Source organism: Polistes canadensis, unplaced genomic scaffold (genome assembly GCF_001313835.1).
Source record: "Polistes canadensis isolate GaletaPanama2010 unplaced genomic scaffold, ASM131383v1 scaffold_223, whole genome shotgun sequence".
Lineage (NCBI taxonomy): Eukaryota > Metazoa > Arthropoda > Insecta > Hymenoptera > Vespidae > Polistes > Polistes canadensis.
In genome coordinates, this window is record NW_014569770.1 from 17,897 (window position 1) to 40,529 (window position 22,633).

The following is a 22,633-nucleotide window of genomic DNA, read 5'->3' on the forward strand; positions in this document are numbered from 1 at the left end:
GTTGTCGAGAGGTTGTGGAGTTGAAGGGGTGCGATGGTTGCTCGATCGAAAGAGAGAGTTAAACTTTAAGCAAAAGAGAGAGAGAGAGAGAGAGAGAGAGAGAGAGAGATAGTTTGAAAGAGAGAAAGTAAAAGTGTAGATGTGTGTGTGTGTATGAGAGAGAGAGATGAACCAACCCCTCAGGTTCAACGTACACTAACTGGAGGAAGAGGGAAAGAGGGAGAAGTAAAGACCGATCCTAACACGTTCGACGCCATCAGCAGACACGCCAAACTCACCTTCTCTATACACCACCCTATATATATATATATATATATATACGGTTATCTTTTTTTGTCCTTCTCTCGAAAACGTATATTTCTTATCGTTAACAGGGCACAAGAAAAACCTGAAACACGTCTAGAGTAAAGAATAAGTTCTTACTCTTTTAAGATCGTTTTTACCTTTACCATACTCAACTTACAAAATCCTGCCACTGACAGAGATAGAAATACGTCTTTCCGGTGTTAAACTATAAAACGTTCGAAGTTTTACGGTGATTTAGTTACGTTTACAAATTCGAAACTGACTTCTTTGCTTTTCTATATTTCGTTTGATTAATGATTTTTTAAAAATAGAAATAGAAAATAGTATAAAGTTTCGAAATAAAGAAAAAAAAAGGGGGGGGGGTGAAAAATGTTTAAACTATCTTTAATCTCGATCTATTGTATTTCTCTCTCATTCATTTATTCGCTTGCATATATTATTCATATATACATTTTGATTTAATATTTAAATTTGTATAAATAAATGATCTTGTTCTTTTCTTTATATATTATGCGGCTATTATTTTTAATTGAATATTAAATAGGGCGAGGGAGAACGGTGCGGAGGGAGGGAGTAGAAAAAAGAAAGAAGATACAGAAATTGAAAGTAAAAGATCGTTCAACATTAATAGAAATGACTCTCGATTCCATTTCGTTGCGGATAATCTGCTTTATCTGTAATCTTACAAATTTAATGTCACATCTTCTCGTTCTCTCCCGTTTTTCGTTCGTTCGTTCGCCCTATTTCATTAGGTTCAATCTCACGTTCCTATGTTTCTTAAACGTAAACGTTTCTTTTTGTGATCTTCGACGATCTCAAGCAAATAAAAAGAAAAAAAATATATATTTATCAAAAAATACGTTCCAGTTTTTTTTCTTCTTTATTCTCGCGTTATATCGAATGATAATTATTCGTTCAGTAAATATTCGTCACAATAACTGCTACTACTCCTCCCCCCTCTTCCCCCCATAGCCGCTGGTAATCCCGCACATTCGTCGAATTCGTTCATGAAAATTCTATACGTCATGACAAAGCCAATTCAGCCTACCTCCTCCTATCGCTATTCGCAAATGTGAACGATAAATTTAACATTTTGTTTGTGAATGTAACATATCGAAATCGCCATGGATAACAACCTTTTCCAATCGGAAAATAGTCTACTTGTTCGAAAAGAAGAAGAGAATACCGAAAAAAACACACACAGACAAGATAAAAGTGAAATAAAATAAAAAGAGGAAAAAGAAAAAAAAAAATGATCAGCTGGTCTGGTCGTTCATCGTGCCAGCCAAATATCGATGGTTATGGCCCATAACTATAATGGAATCGATTATCTCCCCGTTCTCGAATCTCCCTCCCCAGTTCACCGATCGGTTTCGATTACGTCGACAGCTGCGAGAACTTTACTCCTCGTTCGTTAATACTTATTTCGAAAGAAAGCCGAAAGTTGGTCGGGGTTAACTTTCTAAACGGGTGCTGATCATCATAAAAATGACTCTTATAAGTTGTGAAAGAAAATAATCTCTTTCGCGCGACACTTAGAATTCATTCAAGAATAAATAATTTTCTATCTTAATATATATATATATATATTCTATGATGGAAATATACGTAAAATATTATGATATTTATTAATTAACGATAAAATAAAGTTTCATTTGAAGTTTGTGATATCTATGGCGACGACTAATGTGTCAAGAGATGGACGTTTTATTATTGATCTTCCAAGTATCTAATGGAAAAGATATGTTTCTAATATTTCTTTCAATGATCTCTTCTAAAATCATATTAGATTTTTAATTAAATGTTAAATAAAAGTAAATCATTGTTATACGCTATTCGGATCATTCTACTCTATTTTGCTTAGAAAAAAATATAAATTAATTAAATTATATAATTGACCGTGTGTGTGTGGAAAGAATTATTTTATATTTATTCTCGTAGATCATTGTTAAAGGAATATTTTAAACATCTTGAAAAATATTTGTCTCGAATATAAGTCGCATGAAATATTACAAAGATTCGCGTTCATTGAAAAAAAGAAAAAGAAATAAACAGAGGGGTAAGGGGGGTGTGGGGATGATTTTAAAACGAGTAAAAGGGCAGAATAAAGGAATCGTAGAAAAGCGGCGAAAGATGAAAGATATCTGAAATTGGCTTGAGCATTCCACTCGTCGGAGTTTGCCCGGTTATGGTGTTATATATCGTTTGTTCGTTGTTATAGCGTTTCGACTATAAACCTCGACGGACTTTTCGTGGCGCCGTTCGCGTTTACGCGCGTTACGGAATTTAAAACTACTTTAAAACATTGCCATTCAAACGATGGAAACGTGTGAAAACGTTTTCTGCAAAGTACCCCATACTTGCATTTTCTTTTTCTATTCTAGTCGCGGATAAAACATTTCTTCGTATTTTAATACACACAAAAGTGAAAACAAATTCAAATTATTCTCACATACATATTATCAAATTTTTTTCAAACGATACTACAATTGTTTTGTGATTAATTTTTAATTTATCTTTATTACCAATGCCGATGATTGTTAATCTAATTTGTCTAATTAATAATTAGCTTTTGAATTCATGCAAATAATAGCGAAAAAAAAAAATATGTTTCTCTCCTACGAGTGGAGTTTAAATATTTTTTCGAATGTGTTGTGTGTTTGCTTAAAACGTCGTGATCGGTTGGTTGGTCGCGGTTGAATGGATACATTTTTTCGCGTTCGTTCGAAAGGAAAATCGAAATGGAATAAGTTGATGGTGGTGTTGGTGTTGGTACTATCTATTCCGTAGTCTATAAGATAATCGTTAACGTTTTCCACCGTCTTACGTTCTCCCCCCCCCCCGCCGCCCCCCCATTCACCATTTTCGTGTTCATCGTCTTGTGCTTCTCCTTCTTCACTGAAAGTAACAGGATACACGTTGGAGTCTCTCTATCGCAGGTAGCCTTCCGTGAAATCGTCTTTACAATATTCATCCGTAGACCTATGTTGTTCGACGCGTTCCTTTAGTATCTCGATTCCCTCCCCGAGCCCTTCTTCTTCCTACGGGCTTTATTATTACGCGTAACAACGATAAAAGCGACCGGTAATAGCGAGTGTATATATATAGAAGGGTAGAAAAAGATGAAAGGAAAGGAAAGGAAAGGGACAGATAGAAAGATAGAAAGAAAAGGGTGAGAGATAGAGAGAGAGAGAGAGAGAGTGGGAGGGTGGGAGGTAGAGAGGGAAAGATGAGGATCGCGGAAATACGTATTTTGTGTTGAAATGTGCCGTTTTGATTCCTTATCTTTCATAAAAACACGTCTACCGTATAACGATAAACTCGCTAAAAACACGTTCTTGAGGATTCATAAATTTCAATGATATCAATCGACCGCCGACGGAGTTCCGAGCATTTAATGATTCGTGCGAAATAATCATCTTCTTTTTCTTCTTCTTCTTTCTTCTTTTTCATATCCAATTTTTTCTCGTGAATAATAGTGTCGTTGATTTGAAAATAAAAATTCGACAAATATATAATATGGTTAATATATGTAACATTATATACTCCTATGTTTTGATAGTTTCGATTGATTCAATTATTATATCTAAGTAATAGTATTTTTTTTTTATTACAGGAAGTTGAGAGAGAAAGAGATAAACGTACGATATATATACATATATGTGTAGAAAAAAAATCAATTCACTTTCTATAGTTGATATTCACGTTCCCGAGGGAATCGTTGATACTCCGTAAATTTCGTAGGAGTTTATACGAAGAGAAGTCAACTACAGAAAAAGAGAGAGAGAGAAAAAGAGAAGGAAGTTTGGAAAAGCGAAATCGCGTTATTCTCCGAGGGCCCCATATTCGTCTTTAAATGTCGATGGTGTTCGCTCGAATTGATATTCCGCGTACACGTTTAAACGTTTCGTCGTATTCGCGAGGAGAACGATGGGAAAGTTATAGAATGTCGACGATGGGAGCTTTTGTAGAGAAAAATAAAGTCCTCCCTCTCTCTCTCTCTCTCCCACTCTCACATACACACGCTCTCTCATTTCCAAACACATATGTTCATACACCCACACGTATTCTTTCTATCTCTCTTTTAAACACATATAGTCTCATTATCTTTCTCAAACATATAAACTCTCAGACTTAATCTCAACACACATACACATACGTATTTTCTCATTTATACATTTACTATCTTATTCTCTTAAACACACATGCTCCTCTCTCTCTTTCTCTTTCTCTTAAACATACATATACATAAATTCTTTCTATCTCAAATACACACATAATTATACTCTCTCATTCTCTCGTTTTCTTACACAAATAATACATTCTATCAACTTTCCCATTCTTTTTTTTTTTTCTTCAACAAGACACTCCTTCTCATTCTCTCACTCACTTAAACATATATTGTCCGTCTCTCTTACTTTTCTATTTTTCTCTTACTCGCTCGCTCGTTCATTTTTTTCTAGTAGTGTTATAACGGTGCACCGTTTTCCACGAGAATGATGATGGTGATGATGATGATGATCATGACGACGATGACGATGACGATGACGACGGTAGCTATGGTGGCGACGACGAGAACGAGTGTTTCCTCTTGTATGTAAATCTTACCGGATGGCGTCAGCACGTGCCAGGATTATTAACGCTTCGTCGACTTTCCTATCGATCGATAATCCTCAACGATTCTTCGTTTATTTAATCTCTCTCTCTCTCTTTCTCTCTCTTTCTTTTTTAACATTCATTTACACACAACGAAATACAAATATTATTTCATTGATGTTCGTACCTTTACCGTAATACCTATCACTTCTAAACGCATCATTAATTTCGATTTATGCATACAAGGTAGAGCATTTCAATCAAAACGTTTAAAAATCTTCATTATTTATGATGACAACAAAATATTGATCATCCGTAAGATTTAGAATCAAACGATAAACCATTGTTTTAATCGATTAAATAATGAACGATTGTTAAACTAGTGTCCGTATATTTCTATAAAATAATTATTTAATATTTAATCACATATAGAATATATATATATATAATGTTTTTTAACGTGACAAAAATAATACATAAGATATTTTTAGTATTCCTATATCTTGAAAGCGAACGAATGATGGTTGAAAAGTGATAGGGTTGAAGAAGAAGAAGAAATAGTGCGTAGGTGGTAGTAGTGGGTGGCGATGAAGGGAGAGGGGGGGGCGGGGGAGGACGGGTAAGCTTTAAACGGAATACGTAGATCGTTGATGCCACGAATCCTTTCCTCGAGCGATCGTGTCTCGCCATAGTGACTATTCGTAACGAAATGGAAAATGTCGGGTACTCGCGTGTATCGTTGTGGAACATTTTCAAATATACTATTTTCATCGACGTATAGAAACGTTTCTGCGTTCGCGGAAAGAAGAACGAAATGAAAATCCTTTTCGATTTACATTTCACCGATACGAGACGTTTGCATTTCGTGAAGAATAAAACGGTCCGTCGAAGCTGAAACCGTTTTTCGCATCGAGACGTCCGTCGAGACGTTTCTCTTCCTCTTCCTCGTCATCGTTGTTGTCGTCGTCTTCTTCTTCTTCGTTGTATTTTCCAACTATAATACTAGTCATAGTTCGGATAAACGCGAATAGAGCAGTGAACATCCGCGAACGAATTACTTCTACGCGTTTCTTTCCTTCTTTTTGGTTTTCTCTTCCTCGTCTAACAACTCTTCTATAAGACGAAAACATCTTTTACTTTTAGATATTTTTCCGCTTGGTAAAAGTAGAACGATCTACTTTCGTTCTTCCGGAAGGAGAACGAAAGGAGGAATATGGTTCCCGTTTTAAAAGGTAACTTTGTTATTTCGTTACAAAATCCTCGTATCGATATTTTACCAACAATATTATATCCAAGCGTTATTGCATCTAACATAAAATCATATCGGTTTTATCTATTCATGAAAAATACTTTTAGAAATGTATCTTTTATATTTTAATTTTATAATTAAATCTTGACGGAGTATCCAAGATTTTGATAAGATTTTCTTTTCGTAGTTGAAATATGTGAACGTTTTTTTGCAACAACCGGCGCCACTTAATATATGCATTTATTTTACATTGAATGTCAATTCTTCAATTTTCTGTTGTATAACTCGTTCTATAGGTATAATCAAATATCCATGTCACGAAAATGAAACCTCTTGCCGAATACAATTTCAAGTTTGAAGTCTTCCTTATTTTATGGTGTAGAGAAAGCTTGTCAAAATTTTATTATTAATACGTTATTCAAATATAACAATTTAAAATTCACTTTGAACCATTGATCCGTATACGTATACACACCTAGTATACACACGTTATGAAAATAAAATCGAATTTATTTCTACGAGTTTTCTATCGATTTTGGAAACATGCAACCACGATTACCACCTTCGTAATTTCTCGTCTCTTGCCACGAAAAAAGAAAAAAAAAGAAACCACCAAAGAAATTTTCTCGTACGTTCACCCACCCCTTCGCACGCTTCGAAAAGCTCCTCCTAACACCAAAACGGTTCGGCTCTAATTGCGTTTCCCGCTTGGACCTAACAGGGACCTTCGTCGTTCCCTTTTCGTCCTTACGGTACAGTCATTTCTCTTTACCTTTCTAGCGAGCTCTTTTATATACAGGGTGGTCCCTTTAAACAGCTATGCGAGCTAATATCCTTCAACGAGTGAAGAAAAAAAAAAAAAAAAAGAAAAAAAGCATAGAGGAGGAAGAAAAAAATCAAGTTATCAAGGAAAAGTAAGAGATATTTTCTAACGAGGATGTATCTTTTTTACTGAGAAAACTTTCGGGGATAAAGAACAAGTGGGAAGGAGAGAGAATTCGTTAAGGACCGAATTAATTATAAGTTTGGAGATACTATATTACTTATGAAAGGATGAAACGTCTAACTTTATGATTTTGATTATCTCCATTTTTACGTGAAACTGTTGAGTAATTCTTTTTCTTTTTTTCTTTTTTTTTTTTATTCTTTTTAATGACGATAATGCGATTCTCTTCATGAATTACTTTTTTATAAATACAATTGATCGCGTGCTTGAAAATTAAATTGGTATAGAAAAAAAATAACGATGATGATGATGATGATTATTAATTCACCTTAATTAAAAAAAGACTTAAAAATATATTACAATAATAAGAAAAATCATGCATACATTTAATAGATAATATTTATCTAGCACAAAGAGAATATTGAAACAAATTAAATTGCAATAATTATACGATTACTTTATCTATAAAAAAAAAAGATAATTATTTATGCGAATTCGATATTGTATGGGATTAAGAAAATAACATTGGAGCTTGATCGAATGAATTCAATCGTCGTTTAGGGATTACGTCTTTTTCTCTTCTCTCTGTTACAGAGATCGACGTAAAAAAAAAACGAAAAAAAGGTAAAACATTTTTCGAAGTTAGTTCCAATCGCGGAGGAGTTTCTAAGGCGTCGCATCTAAAAGAAATTAATCTATTAGATTCGATCAAACGACGACTAGGCGAACACCTATCGAATCGGTTAGCCATCATCGTACTACGTATCTTTCCTTTTATTTTTTTTTTTTTCCAAGTGTTGGAGAGAGAGTCTTTGCCTCTGGCTTTCGCATGCTTATCGATCGATCCTCTCAACCTTTTCTCTCATTCTCCATTTATTTTTCTCTTTCATTCATGTTACGCCCCCGCAATCCCCATCCATGTTTCCGATCTTCTCATCCTCTCTCTTTCTCTCTTTCAATAGAATGGCAAGAAGCGCGAATACGAACCGAATTGCTCGACCGTTTTCTCCAACTCCCCTCCCCCATTTTACTTTTCTTCTTTACTTCGAACCACCTTTCGAGGATTTTAAGGGATATCCTTAATTGATTTAAGAAATAAATCACTATATTGAATTCGTCGAATGTATAGTAACGACACAAGTCTTTTTTTTTAATACTTCAATCAATGTATATATTTTCTATCGAATGATTTTTAATCAAATCGGAAAGTATAATAATTTAGTCATTATATATAGATGGCGACAATTAGTAACGCTCATTAGAAGAATCGTTAGTAGTCTTATTAACGTTTGTAAAAGAAAAGAAAGAAAAAAAAAAGAAAAATGATATCAAACGGAAATGAACGATTACCGGTTGATGCATTTTAACGTACGATTGCTATTGTAAAAGCAACTACCCCCGTGTAAAAATAATTGCAGGGGAAAATGGTTATTAGAGAGAGAGAGAGAGAGAGAGAAGGAGGAAAGTGGGAGGAGTGAGAGTGGTGGTGGTGGGGAGGGGGGGGGGAATTGTAGAGAAGAAAGATACGGGTTGTCGACGATTAACAGCTAGTGATTTAGCAGGGCTTAGCAAGCAATGTATTTATCCTTAGATCGGAGAACTATCCTATCGAGGATCTTGATTAGGTTCCCCTCAAATTACTCTACCAAGTCTAACATCGCGACCATCCGGTTGTTCTTCAAAGAAGGGAGAACAAAAAATATACTTAGATTAAAAAACAAATGGATAATTTACAGACTTAATTGAGATCTGAATGTATTACACACAATTTGTATAAAATTATATATATATATGAAGTATGTAACGATGAAAATATTTCCATTGCACAGGAACGTTAAAAAAACAAAAAAATCTATATTAGTTAAAACAATTATATATTATTTAAAATATTCGAAAATAATCATTGTTTTTTTTTTAATATTATTACCATAAACTTAATATTATAGGAAGTATCTCTTACATAGGATCAGTGTAAAAATATATGTTTACTTTTTATATTACTTTTCAATAATTTTACTGTCACACAGTTATTGTTTTATTTGGATTATTTTAAAGATTATTATATTAACAATTTTTATTAACGTTATACATACTTTATATATAATTTTATACAAGTTGTGTGTAATACATTTAGATCTCAGTTAAATCTGTAAATTATCCTTTTGTTTTAATCCAAATTTTTGAATCATAGAAAACTTTGAATTACATTGAATAATTATTAAAACAAGTAACGAGTAATCAAGGATAATAACAAAATCAATTTTAATTATTTAGAAATCCAAGGAAAAATGAAGAAAATTAGTCAAATATTTAAATGTGTACAATGAAAGAGAAAGAGAAAGAGATAAAGAAGGTAATGAAAGGGATGGGTTAATAGATCGTGTGACGATAATGAAAATAAGGGACATTCCTTGGGTCAAGGTCGGTGGCCGGGTGTTATCTCTTTCTCTCTCTTACTCTTTCTTGAGCGTGCACGAAGCCAATTAAGCAGTCGTAAACCTGATTAGCAGCGGAAGCAGTTTGGACCGAAAGAGGTATAGCTTGTATTCTGCTTTACTATGCTATACTATATATGTGTGTGTGTGTGTATGCGCGCACGCCTGCACTTATAACGGCTCAAAGGATATACAGAGGCATAAGTACTGTACTTTAGTAAGTAACTGAGTGCTCCTACCCATTAACGTCTTGCGAGATAGATACTTTGCGATGTTATACTTTCATTTTCCCTCTCCATCCCTTTTTTTTTTTTTTTTTTTTTATTTTTTTCATGCCTTACAATTAGACGCAAAACATAACTGAAAAACGTTGAATAGGAACTTATCCTAAATTATAACGGTTTATAGTTCTTTTTTTACTGAAATGTTCTTACTTCAATTAGTCTTTCTATTTAAGAAATTTCGTATTTTTCATTTTTAACATATATAATTAAACGTGACGTTAATTTGTTTTAGCATATAATTTCAATGTAAATTATTATGTATATAATTTTTGGGGAAAATTAGTATATGAATTATATATGGTTTTTATTGTATTTTATATAATTGACCGAAATTTTGTATGCTTTGTATTTATTTTTGATGTATTTATATCTGTTAAATATGATTACAATTAGTATTGCTTTGATATTATGAATTTTATATATTTGTGCATGTATACAGATAATAAGTAGAGTATTAGTATGATAAGAACGTGTTGGTTACATCAAATAATTTGATTTTTTCCTGTCTAGACATTTAAATTGATGGGTAGAAATGGTTTTAATTTATTAAGTACTTTTCTCTCTCTCTTTCTCTCTCTCTCTATTTTAGTTGTAATTGGCATTCGCAGAAAAAATTAAAAAGATACACTGCGTAGAATTCTTATAAACTATTATTTTTATCACACATATTGAAATATAAAAATAGAAATCATTTGGAAGAATAATTTTGAAAAAAGGGGAAAGAAAAAAAAAGACAAATACAAGCAAAATTTTTATATTATCTTTTAAAGTAGGATAAAAATGTATACGTAAGTGTAATCGTTTCTAACTTTTCTCGAAAAGTAAAACTACGTCTGGTATAACATTTGTTCATTCAACTTCCGACTTTTCCACTTTCCCAAAGAGGCTCCTTCTCATCCTTTTTGTAGTTCATAAAGACCCGATAAACTTCTTCGTTGGATTCCCAAAGAAATTGTAAGGAAAAAAGAAATAGGAATGAGAGTGTAAGAGAGAAAGAGACAGGAATAGCATATATCGGAAAACTGTAATCTCGGTTCTTTCGAGATTCGCCGGAAGTCGATACCCTTGGGCATATCGAGGAGCGTTCGCTTTGTCCGACAAATAATGGAAGAGCAAACCGGAGGCGTTCGTTGGAATTAAAACGAAAGGTTCAAGATATTCGGTATGGTCCTTTACGATGAAAGAGAACTATGGCAAAAGGACAATGCCTTCTTCTTCTTCTTCCTTCTTCTTACCTTCCTATCATTTTTTTCTCATTTTTTTTCCTTCCCCCATTATTATTCATTTTTTACATTCACACAAAGTGATACAAGTAACGAGGAAAGACCAAAGAAAAATAAAACAAAAGAGAAAATAAAATAAAGATTAGAAGTAGAATGATAAAGCAAAGTGATAGGAGAGAGAGATAAAGAGATCATTAAATAATTAAATAGAAATTATTAATTAGATTCATTTAATTGTAATAGAAATTAAATCACAGATTATTGTTAATTCTTTATTTTTTTTTTTTTTTTTTAAAGAAGTTTGATTTGATTTGTCCTTAAATTGTTTTAAAAAACAAAAAAGTTCAATCAGATTCGCGTTAATTTTATGAAAGTAAATTATGGAAAAAGAGATAAAGTGAAGTATAGTAATCGTCGATCCCCATGTGAAAACGATGAAGTTGAGTTGAAGGTTTGGGGGTGGGCAAAAGTACTGATCAATTATCCGCCTACCGAGGATCAGGATATTGGGTGCGTATCCTTATAAGAAAAAGACTGGCCCTTACCACAAAGGATGAAAAAGAGAAAATTCTTTTTATATATATGTGTATACGTTCTTTGGAAGTTCGTACTCCTATATCGGAATAGGAAAATATCCAAAGGTCCCTTCTAATCTGGATCAGCACTTACGCTAGTCTCTCGCGAATAGACAGGAAGAAATTCGAAGGGGGTTCTATATACGAGACGTTTCTATTTCGTACGAATGATAGATCCGATTTCACGAGTCGAGAATGTTTCCTTTGAGTTTAGTAATTCGGAAAGGTGCTAAGGTACTATATAGGAGACATAATATAAGTGGATTCTTCGAGGGTGATACCTATCATCGAAAATGATCTGTGATATATTATATTCCACTTCAAAAGATACCTACTTTTTTTTCTATTATATCACTCGCGCATTATATTATATATTTTTCTTTTTAAGATTAATATTTTTTTTAATTTTTAGATCGTTGATTAAATTAGTTCGCGGTAGAGTACGTTGAAATTAAAATTATTTGTCAAATTTTTACGTATCAAAGAACAACGTGAATTTCTGTTTAATTAATTCGATTCTTATTATCATTTCTTTTTTCTTTTTAACAATGTGATTAATTAAATTCAATTTTTATATAAATAAACGCGCGTAATATTTCAAATAATAATTTTTCGAATGGATCTAATCGTGCGAGGTATAACAAAAAGAAAAGAAAAGAGGGGTGGGGTAGATTTAGCGATCGTTGACTATGATTTTTTTTTCTTTCCTTTTTTTTTGTTAAAAGCTCAAGCCCAGTAGAACCCTCACGAATTTGAACGTGAGAGACGATCTATCACCATCATCCGAGATTGAGAGTTTGCACTTTCGACGCGGAAGCAAACTACCCACCCGACGGGTGTGTATCGCATATTGTGTTGCTGCCTGCTTTATATTCGCAAATCTCTTTTGAACGGCGACGTTCAACTCTCGGCCTCGTTCAAGCGTCACGTGTTCCTTTTATTACGGGATCGTTTGCTGCAGAGGCTACAACTTCGAACCCCCTACACAATGTTTTATAAACGCCCCTGAAAATTTTTGCCTCTTACTTATATATATATCCTCAACTCTTTTACCTTATCTTTTTTTTTTCATTTCAAGTACGCGAAATGGGAAAAAATATTTCAGAAAAGAAAAAACGATTACTATCACGAATTATAATCGGGGATTAGATTCAACGCGCTAATCATATTTTTATTTTATTTTATTTTTTTTTTAATTTATACGTCAATTATAATAAATAAGTAATGAATCAGATGAATTTGTTTGATGGCAACATAAACTTCGTAAGTTGAAATCATTTGTAAAAAATAGGATTGTTTGTAGAATGGGAATTGAATCTCATTCGATACTTGAGATATAATATTGATACGTGAAAGAGGAAGAGATAAATCTAAAATATGAGAGTATACGTTTTTTGTATTCTTTCTCTTTCTCTCTCTCTGTTATGTGTCGTTTATTAAATACCATTCAATAAAAATGTCGTCACATATATACATATGCATATTTATTAAAGGAGAAGATGTCAAGACGAGTGGCAGCTGTTGGCGAGTACATATATACATAAGTAATAGTTGGTAGAGTATGGTAATGACCGATTACATAGGTTTTCTACGTGTCACTAAAACTAACCAGCATAGAAACGAAGAAGCTAGTTCTCTTCTTCAGCACGATGAGTAATAAACTGTTTTCTCAACGCATCACGTACGGTAATTAACGGTCGTTAAAATCCCCTCGCTTTGGAAAATGTAGAAAGAGATATACGAAACTCGTGTTGCATCTTTTATGCACGCAGATAGTTTACACCTTCTTCTAGGTGTTTGACTCTGCGTGGGTAATCATCCTACGTATATATAAACGCTCAAGTATATACTTTAACTCTTTCCTACTTTCCTAACTCAATATAAAAATATATATATATATATATATGTGTTACTGTCATAGCCGGAAATCCGCCATTGCTAGTAATTTCTTGGAATTCTCATCAATGGAAAGAGCATTCAATTTTTACAGTTTATTAGATATGGTATTCTACGCATAGACAAAAGAGTGCACTTTAATTTAATGTAAAAATCATTAAAATCTATTCACTTTTAGTATAAAAAATATCTACCAAAACTTTTCGAAGAAATTGCAAAGATGCACAATTTACAGCATTGCACAATCTCTGACATTTCTTTGAAAAGTTTCTATAAGAATTTTTATAGATAATTTGTATTTATTTTTTAATATGTAATAAATTTCTACTATGATAATTAATTAATAGTATCATTAATATAATAACTCATAGTATTTATTATATTATTAGAAAAATGTGTAAAATAGTTAGTAGTTTAAGGATATGCGTATAAGGGATATATGAAAGTACGAACACATGGTGGATCGATGAATGATACTATATGCTACAAAGGTATATCGAAAAGGCTAGACGATGCGTCAGACCGAAGAATTAAATATTTGATTAGTTACTCGCGAAATAGGATAGATGAGAACTGACGGTGGTACATCAAAACGGGATTATTATTCGTAGATGGAAATATACATATCTACATAGGACTTATACATTTACCATATAAACATATATATATATGTATATATGTATGTATGTATATAGATAGGAGGTTGGTAGAAAATAAATAATTCTCTTTGCCTACTCACCGATGAACGATTCCCCTGGAGTGCATGTGTTTCAATGCAGAAACCAGCTGTCTGGCGTAAAGCTTCGTGGTCATCTCATCGAGCATGCCACTTGGTTGTTGCTTAATGTGGGTGCATAGGTCGCCACCGGTTGCAAGTTCCATCACAAGGTAGTATACCGATCCGTACTGCGAATATATTACAAATTACTATAACGTTGACGTTATATGACAACCTCTATTTTTTGGAACAAGACCAAGAATGATAAGATTTGCCAGCTTGCAAGCAAAATCGTTCCAAACCACTGACATTTTTACTTACACAAACATATCTTTTCTCTTCTATGGAAATTTATTATACTGAGTAAGGTATTTGAATAATTTGAATAATATCGATCATTTAAAAATGATCGAACGAATTAAACTTGGTTTCGAAAATAATTCAATTTTGTAAGGAAATATATATCGGATATTAATATAAAGATTTGTGATTTTTAATTAAAATTTTATTTCTATTGTCAACAACAATTTGTTTCGTTATCTTCGATTATAAAACATAAATCTAGAAAGTAATTTTAGATTGAACAAATATTTATTTTTGTAAGAAATACTTGAAGAATAGTGAGATTCAATTTATCCAGAAAATATATCTACATAATATAATCCAAGATTCTTATCGTACTCGCCCGCCTGCCCGCCCACTTTCTCAATACATTCGATAAAAAGTTTGTAAGAAGGATGTTGAAGGAATAAAATGTTGGCTTAGGATACCATAGACTGTTGTAAGTCTCTTTCTTTCTTTCTTTCTTTATTTCTCTCATTAGAAAGTCAATTTCACCGTAGAGAGAACGATTTCTCATTCCACTTTGGCAAATACATACTTCATACATCTTTCTATTTTGGCAAGTTCACAAAAACCTTTCCTTCCTTCTTTCTTTCTTTCTTTCGGCGTTGAGCCGAGAAAAGACTGCATGCACATCTTTCGCATATGTGCTGAGAAAAAAAAAAGTTAGAAAAAAGAGAGAAAAAGAGATAGATATAGTCCCTCCTATGGGATTCTCGGTACTTCTCAGTAAAGCTCTCGTATACTCGCGTGCGTGCCATTTAAATCGAGCGGATAGAATTTATGGACACAAATTGAATCGTATACCATGGTCATATATCTTACGGTTTCGACGTAATCCGATTAAACCCGCCGCGATCCCAATGAGAATGAAACACCCTTGCGTCACTATGCTTTATCGAAAACCAATCATTATCGAATATCTTTTTAAATGGAACGAACAACTATTTTTATTATATTACTTTTGCAAAGTTCAAGAAATTTCGCGATCAGTTTATTTATTTAAAATATAAATAATTACAAATCATATTATTTTTTTATTCTTGAATTTGTTTTTTCTTTTTTTTTCTTTGATAAATCAAGATTTAATATAGATCACACATGAAAATATTTTTAAATGATAATTCGGTCGATTATTTCCTGAGTGTTAAAAAACGTTTAAAAGCGTTTGGGGAAGAGTTTTTTTCTTCTTTTTCATTTCATTTTTTTGTTGTTATTTTTGAATAGAGACCCTTTGAAAATATTCGATTTCCCTGTCGAACAAAACTCGTTCAGCCGAGAACGCATGCGTTATTGTTTTCTCTACCTTTTATCAGAATGATCGATCGTGTCGTGCTCGTTCTTTCGGATAAAACAGACTCGACAGTCTCGTTTGATGAATCGACTCGCAATATCGTAAACAATATAAAGTCATACGATTGCAAATTGTGTTGTTTGCAATACGACTAATGATCGGACTTTTGTTGTAATTTTATTTATCCCGAAGTTTAACTCATTAACATTTTCTTTTATTTTCTTTTTTTTTCAATCATTGCTCTCAACGTACAATTAAAATAAATTCGAATAATTAAATAAGTAAATAATTAAAATAAAGTACACGTTGTTTATCGTTTATCTGTGTATGCGTGCATAATTATTGGATTCAGCACAAAGAAATGCATGTGAGATTTAACATTTTATAAATCAAAATATATACATCATTTTTGTACACACTGATTTAATATATTTCCAGATTGAAATCTATAGAAATATCACTGCTGATCGGTACCCATAAAATAAGAAAATACGGGAAAATGTGTATACTTTACGAGGTGCATGCAGACACAGATGTTGCGAAGGATTGAAAAAAATGAATATCTAAAGAAAACGAGAGAGAGAGAGAGAAAGAGAGAGAGATAGGGAACAATTTCGAACCCCTACCGATTTATTTCTCTTCTAATAAAGATTACGACGTGAAAATAAGATATTTAAATATTGCATCAATAAAATATAGATTTTATTCAATTTGCCAATAACGTATCATTTCGTGTAACACGTGTGAATGATAGACACACATAAATACATGAAATAAAAAATTGTATTTTTTTATTCTATTTAAATCATACATACATACATATATATATATCTTTTTGTTATCTTCGATGAAGTCGCGTTTGATCTTTCCTACATCTCGTTTTTCTCAATTTTTCTCGTTTTTTTTTTTCTCAAATTTCAAGGTGTGTTACGTCTCGTCGATAGACGCCTAAGGGTATACAACGTCGACGAGATCTAATTAATTTTCGGAAACTGACCTCCCTGTCCAGAATCCTGTCGAGTTTGCGTTATATTACCCTCGGAATATTGAATTACCTATCTCGGCGAATAACATTGACGTTCGCATTCATCAGGAATTTCATATGACGAATAATTCACCATTGAAGAGAACCTTTTTTCTACGGACGCGTAGATCATTAATCTTTTTCCCTCTATCTGTTTCTTTTTCTTTTGTTCGAAAAAAAAAACGAAAAAAAGGGATGGAGAAATCGCCAAGAGAAACGAAATTTTTGGAAATGTGATACGATGCTTTTTTTTTAATCATGCCAACGGTACACGTGACTTTATATTACACAAATTTAATCTTTTAGATTATTTTTATGTGTTTTCTATGTGTTATTATTTTTTATTATCGGATATAAAATTTATTTACAAGTTCGACATGCATAGATATTTTTAATAGAATAAAAACGGTAACGTTCGAATGTGAATACTGGCTGAGGTGTGAGAAAGAGAAAGAGAGAAAGAGAGGGAGATGTATACATTAACAAAAACATTGAATAAACCATAGATTAGTTTGATTTGTATTTATCTTCTTCTTAGTCGTCATTCTTCTTACCTTCCGATCAGACGTATATACACGTGCTCCTGCATACACATTTTTCGTCTCGTACATTTGTTTAAATCATTTATCTTCTTTTTTATGTCAGGTTTATTGTTTTATATCATTTTTTTTTTTTAATATTTTAAAACGATCAGTCTGTTAATATATTTTTAATAATAACGTTAGTCAGTTTATATTTTTCGTACTATTACAGTGTTATTTTTTTATAAGTGATCTCTTCGTGGAATGGAATTTTAATATTTCAAGTATTTATGTGGTGTATATGTATAAATGTACGATTAAAAGAACATTGATTTTTAAGGTATAAGAAAAAATAAAAATTGATAATTACGAACATTGTTGTAGAAAGAAAAATCATTACTATAGAATTTATGTATAACCTATTATTAATTTCAATGTGCATTACAATTCTTTTAATATTATTTTTCTCCTGAAAAAAATGTCGATTTAATTGAATTATACAATTTTTAATGCTGACATATATATATATGTATATATAAATGAACACACAGAGAGAGTGAACGAAGTAAGTTTAATTAGAAGGTGCATTATAAAAACACATATGTAATAGCGTGATACGAGCATGCATCAGTAAGACGAGTCAAAGATGATGCACCAGTAATGACACGTCGAATTTGTATTCTGAATTGACAAGCTCGATACTACATAAAGAAGAGTAGAATAACGTTCACTGTGTTGTTATTAACCATGCTGCATATGTACCCCTTACGCTTGCTTTTTTAATCTCTACTGCTATGCTTCCGATCTTTCTCATCCCCTCTCTTTTCGTATTCTCTTTCTCTCTCTCTTTTTTTCTCTCCTCATCCTCCTTCACCTTTTGACCCCTTCCGAATGAAAGAGCTCACGAGGCAGCTTTTTTCTTTTTACTCTTTCCTTCCACTCTCACTCTCATTCTCATTCTCTCTCTCTTTCTCTTTCTCTTTCTCTCAGTCATTCACTCACTTTGTTGGACCCTCGACTTTCAGGGTAGCAGCAGCAGCAGCAGCAGCAGATGTAGCTTCCCATGGTAGTACGAGCAGGGGTTGTTACTCGTCGAAAGGGTTTCCATCGAAGTTCACGAGTAAGAGAAAGAGAATGTAGTGACAGAAAGAATGAGAGAGAAGGAGAGGGAAATTGCAACGAGTACGTATATGTGTATATTAAAATGAGAGATAGGAGAAAAGTGTGTGTTAGTAAGTGACTGGGAGATATAGAACGTGTATGTTAGTAAGTAACAAAAAGAGAGAGAGAGAGAGAGAGAATATGTGTGTTAGTAATTGATAGAAAGAGTGAGTATATGTGTAATGTAAAATAGAAAAAGAATGTGAGTAAGTGACAGAGAATAGGAGTATGTGTTAGTAAATTACAGAGAGATATAGAACATATATAAGAGAGAGAGAGAGAGAGAGAGAGAGAGAGAAATAGAATGAATGTGTAATGTAAAAGCAAAGGAAAAAGTGTACGTGTAAATGTGCATCTGTGTGCATATGTATGTGTGTTAGTAAGTGGTAGAGATATAGATAGAACGTACGTAAAAGTAAGCGAGTGAATGTGTAATGTAAAAGAAAAAGTAAAAGAGAGAAAGAGAGAGAGGGGTTGGTGGGGTGGAAGAAGGCTTGGCACCCTTTGCACCCGCAACGAGCAAAGGGCTGGAATATTCTTTTAATTACGGAGGTAATTTCCGCGAGGTTCGCTGCAACGCGGTCAAACAATGCGCTTAGCCCTTACTCCAGGAATGAACGAATCGTAAGCCTGGTTGGTTTGCGACAGCCATGGTAGGGCCCATGGATAACGAACACCGCTCACGGTTTTTCGCCCCCCTGAGCTTGCGATAAAAAGGCCTGTTTCTAACCCCCATCTCTCCCACTCCCATACCTCTCTCTCACTCACTCACCCTATTTCTCTTTTAGTTTTTTTCTTCTTCAATTTTACTCGTGTGCAAAAATGCAGTAGCGTGCCACGCCTGCTTCGATATTATTTCTCTCTCTCTCTCTCTCTCTCTTTTTATGGTCGTCTATTCTTCGTAAAAATTTTCCTTCCTTGTTTCTTGTATATTTTTATTTGTCAGGACCTCTCTGCTCGAAATACCTTAACATTTTTTTTTTTTTACTTCTCTTCTTTATTCTTTTTTCTTTTTTTTTTGTTCTCGAGCAAGAATGGGGTTGGTCGATCGGTTCAGAGAGAGAGAAAAACAAAAGTTCTTTTTTAATTACTCGCGATGTTGTTCGCGGGATTTTTTAATTTTTCTTTTTTTTCTTTTTTTTTTTCTTCTTGGACACTGTTGTGTGTTGGAAAGATTGCGTTGAAAGAATTTAATTAATCTTTGATAAATTTTATCGAATGACATCATGGAATTAGGAATAAGAACACGAGAACACATTTCAAATCGCATAATAGTTTTTTTTTAAATGAAAATAATATACAACGTTATATGCGAAATGCATAGAGACACTGGTATATTTAAATTTGTTATTTAAAAAATGTTATAAAAGACGGTGTAACAAAAAATTAATCAAGTATTTCATTTAATAGCAGTTAAGAAAGTATCTTTTTAAGTATTATTAGTTACTAATCGAAACTCTTTAGTGTAAGATTTAAACGAGATCGTATTTTAAGATAAAAAGTAATTACGAAAAAGAAAGAGAGAGAAAGAGAAAGAGAGAGAGAGAGAGAGAGAAAGAGAGAGAGAGAGAGAGAGAGAGATTTGCACATTAGCTGATCGACATGTAAAAACGTTGGAAAAGGTATAAAAGAGAAGAGGTACGAGTGTACTTTAAATGGTAGTTAGAAAACAGGTTCTCGATCGTAATTACCGTCGCGCGTCGGCCCTCTCGAATATCATTACTCTATTTAAGCGACGAAGAAGCAGGAAGCGTGATGGTGACTTAATTAACGCGCGCGCGCGCGCGTCAAAGTAACTCGATTTCCAGGTACACGAGAGCTTACACATAAATGTATATATGTAGAGATATATAATGTAAGTACAGGTAGTTTGAGCGACCTAAACTCTCGTAGACAGTTTAACGCGTCGAGAAGATGGTTAAAAGCAAGAGAGAGAGAGAGAGAGAGAGATGCTCTTGTTCTTTTATAAAAATAAAATTACCAATTATAACGAGACGGTATCATTTTAATCTAACAAATTTACACGTTTATAAATTTATATATATATATATGAACAAGTAAATAATATGTGATTGTAATTACGAAATTAATTGTTAGACGAAATATTGAAAAATATTTGTGTTAATGTTAATATAATAAAGAGTTTTTTTTTTTTTTTTTTCTTATCCAAAATTTTTTTAATATTATTACTAATTTTAATTCTTAGGAAAGTTATTTTTTGGACAGGTTTAATTTAGATGAACAATACGTTTATCCGTAGAACGTTTCGTCTCTATTTGAGACTTCCTCAGCAACTTGATAGTTATGTTCATAAGTCAATATAACATCATTTTTATTACAGTCATAAGTTTTCACTATCTTATATATAGAGTCAATTTTTTAAAAACGTTATCCTACCATAACTTTTCGAACACTACTTATTTGTGTTAATATATTTTTTGTATTCGCGTATATATATATATGCAATTTTATTAAATAATGATAAGGTAATATAAAAAGTCGTATGAAAGGAGCGTCCCGCAACACTCGAAAAGTGTTTTCCATTTTGAATCACCCTTACCCCGAGAGGTTTATAAATTCAGTTAAATGGCACGTTTAATTAAAGCTAGAAAGATGGATCATCTCTCTTGGGTGGCGTTAACTGGCTCCGCGGCTGGCGAAATTTTAGGAGGCTACCGATTTGTCATAGAGTTCTGACGAGATAGAATGAAAGAGAGAGAGAAAGAGAGTGAGAGAAAGAGAGTGAGAGGGAGAAGGGACAAGAGATAAAGCGAGAAAGAAAAAGGGTCTCTAAAGTTTAGGAGCACGTGTCACGAAGTTACATACTATATACCATAGTATCATCCAACTAACGAACTAACATTTAAAACGACCTGTTAATTATCACAGTATCTTCGAAATCTAATCACCTGAATCGTTTCGTAGAGCCTGACGATGCTTGGATGATGCAACATCGAAAGTAATTTAGCTTCGCGAGTTAAATTTTTCACTATGTAATCCTGTCTCCCATGTTGCGTATCGATTATCTTTACTGCAACCTGAAAACATAAACAAAAAAATTCATAATTATATCATTTTAAAATATTTCAATGTTAAATCAAACAAATGATTTACTTCGCACAATTTGTGTTTCTTTTCTCGATAAAGAGCATGCCCTCTTTATTCTTATTCTATATTATAACTATTATCATTAATGTTAATTGTTAATTATATGTGCTTGAAAGATAATCGTATCATCCTGTTGTATTAACCCTATTTCATACGAAAATAGGTGCCAATAATATTCCTCTATATTTCCCAAGAGCTTTTGAGATCAATCGCTTAACTATTATCTCTATCTCTCTCTCTCTCTCTCTCTCTCACACACACACACTCTCTCTCTCTCTATATATCTTTATCGTCGAATTGATGGAGAGTATCAAACACCTTCAATATGCCTTTATGAAAGGCACATCGAGAGAGCCACTTTCTAAACACGATAGACCGAATACCTTGGGATTCGTATATGTTAAGATGAGTTTAGTATGACGGAGATAGATGAAGAGAGAAAGAGAGAGGAATAGGGGGAGAAATAGAAGAGGAAATAGTCAGAGTGGGAGTTGGGGGGTGGGGTAAAAAGGAAGCTGCCAAGTCGCTCATCCCTTTGATCCATGTTAAGGGCTTCAGGCGGTAATTCGTGCTAGGCAAAGCGATCGAAACGATGGACTTTGTGGCTCGTCACCTGTCTCTCTCTCTCTCTCTCTCTCTCTCTCTCTCTCTCTCTCTCTCTATCTATCTATCTATCTATGTCTATATCTATCTATCTATCTATCTATCTATCTCTATCTCTCTCACTCACTCACTCTCTCAACGCTCCATCGGNAAGTCGCTCATCCCTTTGATCCATGTTAAGGGCTTCAGGCGGTAATTCGTGCTAGGCAAAGCGATCGAAACGATGGACTTTGTGGCTCGTCACCTCTCTCTCTCTCTCTCTCTCTCTCTCTCTCTCTCTCTCTCTCTCTCTCTCTCTCTCTCCCTAACTTTCTATCTATCTATCTATCTATGTCTATATCTATCTATCTAT

The 22,633-nt window shown here is 33.2% G+C and overlaps 1 protein-coding gene across 1 annotated transcript in view; it reads right to left on the reverse strand.

Annotated features, from left to right (window-relative positions):
- Nucleotides 1-8,084: 8,084 nt before the first annotated feature.
- The window catches only part of LOC106790212 (serine/threonine-protein kinase NIM1-like), a gene marked incomplete at its 3' end in the record, with an annotated part of 115,112 nt that continues 100,563 nt past the window's right edge, over nucleotides 8,085-22,633 (reverse strand). The window contains exons 2-4 of the mRNA XM_014754962.1: nucleotides 21,480-21,608; nucleotides 14,250-14,416; nucleotides 8,085-8,175 (exon numbers count right to left, since the gene is read on the reverse strand). Of these exons, the coding sequence (XP_014610448.1) occupies nucleotides 8,085-8,175; nucleotides 14,250-14,416; nucleotides 21,480-21,524 (303 nt within the window). The remainder of the gene's footprint in view (nucleotides 8,176-14,249; nucleotides 14,417-21,479; nucleotides 21,609-22,633) is intronic.